This window comes from Vitis riparia, chromosome 8, assembly GCF_004353265.1.
Source record: "Vitis riparia cultivar Riparia Gloire de Montpellier isolate 1030 chromosome 8, EGFV_Vit.rip_1.0, whole genome shotgun sequence".
Taxonomy (NCBI): domain Eukaryota; kingdom Viridiplantae; phylum Streptophyta; class Magnoliopsida; order Vitales; family Vitaceae; genus Vitis; species Vitis riparia.
In genome coordinates this window covers 22,439,669-22,444,932 of record NC_048438.1, presented here as the reverse complement: position 1 = coordinate 22,444,932, position 5,264 = coordinate 22,439,669, and the positions used below count along the sequence as shown (strand labels likewise).

Sequence of the window (5,264 nt, the reverse complement as noted above, 5' to 3'; positions counted from 1 at the left end):
ACAATAATTGTGAAAGCACCACTCTATTCAGCAGTTTCCATCAAATCTTAAACCCATGCAATCAAAACCCAAATTTGTGAATATCTTTGATTATTTCATCTTCAGTTTGTGGTGTATGTGTGAGTGGCCGGTAGCCTGCTACAAATAACAAGGTTTAGTCCCTTTTCAAAGGTCCCAAACAAGTCGAACCATAAAGCGGTTCTTTTCCCCTTTCTATGAGTTTTATGTACCCCCTTTTTTTTTTTTTGGGTTTTCGTCTTTCTTTCCTTGAGTAACTAAGAAAATGCTAACAGTATTTTGAAAGGCCAAATGGGTATTTGGATTCCTAATTTTTAGATCATTTTTTTTCATTTATATATATATTACGAAACGTACCCACTGGGCTTAACGGGGGATATCATGGAAGTGTGATTGGGAAAAGAGAAACTAGGCAACATGTGGCATAAAACAAATTGGGAGGTAGTGATTTGTCATGTCCTCGGTTTTTGAAAGCAGATTGGATTGGCTTGATTGGGAATCACCTATTTTAAAATGGTTTGACGTTCATTTTTTGGTATATAACATTATACAAGGAAATTTTCCCACCATAATAGGTATTTTGAAGATTATTATACCATTTCTAAATCCAAATAAATATTATATACTTACCAAATGAACAAAAATGAAAGGTGGACGGATAGCTCTGCTTTCATTTTGCTACTAGATAAGGAAAATTTTAGACCATTTCCCAATCCAATTAGGAGATCAAAATATAAAATATTAATATCTAGATACAAAACAACATAACATACTTACAAAATAACAAGACAACTTACAAGATGCCAAACAATGAGTCCTTTCTCTTCTTCTTTTTTGTGAAAATAACCCTTTACTACTATGGTCAAACCTTTAAGATCTCGAATCTCAATATTTATTTAATTACTTTAATTTAATAATTATGTTAATATTGAAGAGGAAGAATAGGAAGTTTGCAAAATAATAAAAACAATTCACATGACATGTGATGAACCAGATGATTAATTAGATACAAAATTAGGAGACTAATCGGTGGCATGTCATTAACTGCTTTGTCATACAGGAGAAAATTCCATTGAAAATAGTATCATCTTTATCTCCAAGGGAAGTTTGTTTTTTTGTCTATAAAAGCTGGGCAAGAGGCAGATCAAACCTCATAGTGATTCAACAGCCACAAACCTCTGCGAGTCTGGGAATGGCTAATCACCAAAACCATGAAGAAAATGAGATGAAAGAAGCCCCAGTGGCTGTAGTGATGGTGCCATTTCCAGCACAAGGTCATCTCAACCAACTCCTACAACTCTCTCGTCTCATCTCTTCCTACAACGTATCTGTTCACTATGTAGGTTCTGTCACCCACACCCACCAAGCCAAGCTTCGAGTTCAGGGTTGGGACCCTCTTCTCCACCCCAACTTTCAATTTCATCATTTCCCCACGCCTCACTTTCACTCTCCTCCTCCTAATCCTAACTCCTCTGTTCAATTCCCAGCCCATCTGGAGTCATCTTTTGAGGCATCCTCACAGCTTCGCCAGCCTGTTGCTGCACTCCTACGTGAACTTTCTCCGAAAGCTAGGAGGATCATCGTTATTCATGACTCCCTTATGGGTTCCGTGATTCAGGATGTTGCCTCTATACGTAATGCTGAATCCTACACTTTCCATAGTGTCTCCGCCTTCTCTATTTTCTTGTTTCTCTGGGAGGCTGCGGGGAAACCTGTCCTTAAGGAGGCTAAATTTCTTGAAGATGTTCCATCTCTTGATGGCTGTTTCCCGTTGGAGTTCCTTAATTTTATCGCCTCTCAACATCAGTTCAAGAAGCTCAATTCCGGGAATATCTACAACACATGCAAATCAATGGAGGGTTGTTATGTCGATTTACTGGACGGTCTAGAGATCTATGGTGGAAAGAAGAAGCACTGGGCGTTAGGGCCATTCAACCCGTTGACTATATGCTATGACAAAAAATCAAATCCTGGACACAGATGCTTGGGGTGGCTAGACAAACAGGCTCCAAAGTCGGTCCTATTGGTTTCTTTTGGAACCACGACGTCATTAACAGACGAACAAATCAAAGAGCTTGCAATTGGGTTGGAGCAAAGCAAACAAAAGTTCATCTGGGTATTGAGAGATGCGGATAAAGGAGATGTTTTCAGTGGAGAGGTCAGGAAAGCAGAACTTCCAGAAGGGTATGAAGAGAGAGTGGGAGGAAGAGGGACGGGATTAGTGGTGAGAGATTGGGCACCCCAACTGGAGATATTGGGGCACAGTTCAACAGGTGGGTTCATGAGTCACTGTGGATGGAACTCATGCCTGGAGAGCATTAGCATGGGAGTGCCCATAGCAGCATGGCCTATGCACTCAGATCAGCCAAGGAACACTGTGCTTGTAGCGCAAGTGCTTAAAGTTGGCTTGGTTGTTAGGGACTGGGCCCAAAGAGAGCAGCTAGTGGCAGCATCTACTGTTGAAAAGAAGGTCAGAAGTTTAATGGCATCAAAGGAAGGAGATGACATGAGGAAGAGGGCAGCAGAATTGGGAGCCACAATACAAAGGTCAATGGATGAAGGGGGGGTTTCCCGCAAGGAGTTGGATTCTTTCGTTGCTCACATCACTAGATAGATTGGTTTGCCCTGGTGGATTGCGTGTGTGCCCCTGCATTAGGATGTCATCCAAATTCATCACCCATTCTTTTAGCTTTTGTTGTCTTTTTAAGCCAAGGATGTCTCGGGATTTCTCCAAAATAAACTAATGCAGCATACAATGTTTTCAGCCTAAATATTGAATGATGACGGTGAGGGCCGGCCTAAGGGGTTTGAAAGTCCGCTTCAGCCTAGCTACAGGTCCAAATGCTGAAGAAAAAGACATTATTAGTAAAAAGGGAAATTATTTTCAGAATAAGTCAAAATTTCATTACTACTCTAGTGTGACTAAAATAAAGTTGGAAAAAAAAAAAAAAACCTATTATTTTATTCGAATGTAGGTTCTCAGAACCCCTCCTAATTTGACAGCATGAAGGGTTCCTACAGCACTTGGATGATCAATTCGGATTTAAAACAAGCTTTCTCCTAACCAAACTAAATGGGCCTTCTGTTCCTTGATTTGATGATTAATGAGGCTTGCACAAGTTCTCTTCTTACTAACTGAATGACCTACTGATGCCTGAAAATTCCAAATATGGAAAGTTGTGGATACAAGCCTTTGACATAAAGTCTAGTGCTGAGTACAGATGACAGATATTTTATGCCACTAGGTAAGTGGTATTGAGAAGGTGCTGCTAACTAATAGCCTGAGCACCTTAAGACCAGGCATTAATATATTTAATCTACACAGTGGGTTCTTTGTGCCACTGGTGACACAGTGAGAGTGGGGTCCTAATCTACTATGCGTCCAAATACACATCACCACAAAGATTCAAAAGCTAATTTAGAGCTTTCCTAGCACTCCCCAATTCTTTGCAGTGGATTCATGAACCTTTCAAAATACCCAAAAGCTTAAGTGCCACGTGGGTTCTTCTGCTCTTACTCTGTTCTTGTCAAAATTTATTCAAGGTTTCGTAGGCATCGAAAAAACTACAGTTCTCCACCATGTAGATATGAATAATGATGCAAGAGCCATGCAATTTCGTTTTCAAAACTCAATGATATATATTATCATGAACAAGAGTCATATACTTGTACCATATTACGGGACAAAAATGTCAAGACAAGAAATGGGGGCAACACTAAAAGTCAAGTTGGTCAGTGGTCAATACATTTTGGGATTTCAACCAAAATCCAAAACCTATTTCCTTATTCCGTGAAGAAGTAGATACCTTCCCAAGTTTGATCAATAGCTGAGCAGCATTACCATCATCAAAATCATGACCAAGATGGCCGCAGACGAGCTCCAGTAGTTGTAATCATGTTGCCTTTACCAGCACAAGGTCATCTCAACCAGTTCTTGCAATTGTCCCACCTCATCTCGTCCTATAACATCCAAGTTCACTACAAATGGTCCGCCGTACATAATCGGCAGGTCAAGCTTCGAGCTCATGGCTTGAATCCTATGGACAATACTAAAATCCATTTCCATGACTTCTCAATGCCTCCTTTCCTCTCTCCTCCTCCCAACCCCAACTCCTCCAATAAATGCTCTGCACACCTTCAGCCATCCATTGAAGCCTCTATGCACCTTCGCCAACCCGTCAGCGCACTCTCTCCCACGACCAAAAGAATGATTATCATCCATGACCCTCTTATAGCCTCTGTTGTTTGGGATGCTACTTCAATCCCAAATGCTGAAGCCTATGGGTTCCACTGCGCCCTGCTTTTTCCGTTTTCACCTACTTGTGGGAAGCCCTGGGAAAACCTGTCCCACCAGCAGCAGAAATACCCAACGAGCTTCCATCCTTGCTTCACCTTTGAGATCATGAATTTCTCTGCTCATCAATATGAGTTTGCGAAAACTGCAGTTGGAGATCTCTACAACACATGCAGATAACAGAAGGTACTCACATTGATATATTAGCTAATGAACAGATGAATGGAAACAAGAAGCAATGGGCAATTGGACCACTAAACCCAGTAACAATCTACCGGCATAGGAACTCAAATAGCCCGGATAAATGCTTGGAATGGCTAGATAAACAAGATCCACAATCTGTAGTATACATTTCATTTGGAACATTTGTCTCGTTCTCTGATGACCAGATCAAAGGGCTAGCTATTGGGTTAGAACAGAGTGCGCAAAAGTTTATCTGGGTGTTGAGGGATGCTTATAGAGGAGATATTTTCACTGGAGAAGTCAGGAGAGCTGAACTTCCTCAAGGGTAAGAAGAGAGAGTGGAAGTAATGGGACTGGGAATGGTTGTAAGAGACTGGGCACCCCCACTGGAAATTCTGGGGCATGTGTCTACTGGTGGATTCATGAGTCACTGTGGATGGAACTCATGCATGGAGAGCATTACCATGGGGGTCCCTATAGCAGCATGGCCAATGCACTCGGACCAGCCTCAGAACAGTCTGCTAGTAACCTAATTGCTCAAAGTTGGTCTAGTTTTTAGAGAATGGGAACATCAGGAAGAACTAGTTACATCGTCTACAATTGAAAAGGCCCTAAGAAGATTAATGGCATCAAAAGAAGGCAATGACACAAGGAAGAGGGCTGCGGAATTGGGTGGTGCCATCTGGAGGTCAATGGATGACAGAGGGGCTTCTTGCATGGAGTTGGATTCTTTCATTGCTCATATTAGCAGATAAATTTATTTGTCACA

The 5,264-nt window shown here is 41.3% G+C and overlaps 1 protein-coding gene and 1 pseudogene across 1 annotated transcript; both read left to right on the top strand.

Moving 5' to 3' along the window:
* The first annotated feature begins 1,170 nt into the window (after positions 1-1,170).
* Positions 1,171-2,789, top strand: LOC117920479 (zeatin O-glucosyltransferase-like). The gene has a single exon (XM_034838039.1). It carries the CDS (start codon positions 1,211-1,213, stop codon positions 2,630-2,632), a length of 1,422 nt encoding a protein of 473 aa, XP_034693930.1. The 5' UTR covers positions 1,171-1,210; the 3' UTR covers positions 2,633-2,789.
* A 1,124-nt stretch (positions 2,790-3,913) lies between these two features.
* On the top strand, positions 3,914-5,264 carry LOC117920701 (annotated as a pseudogene).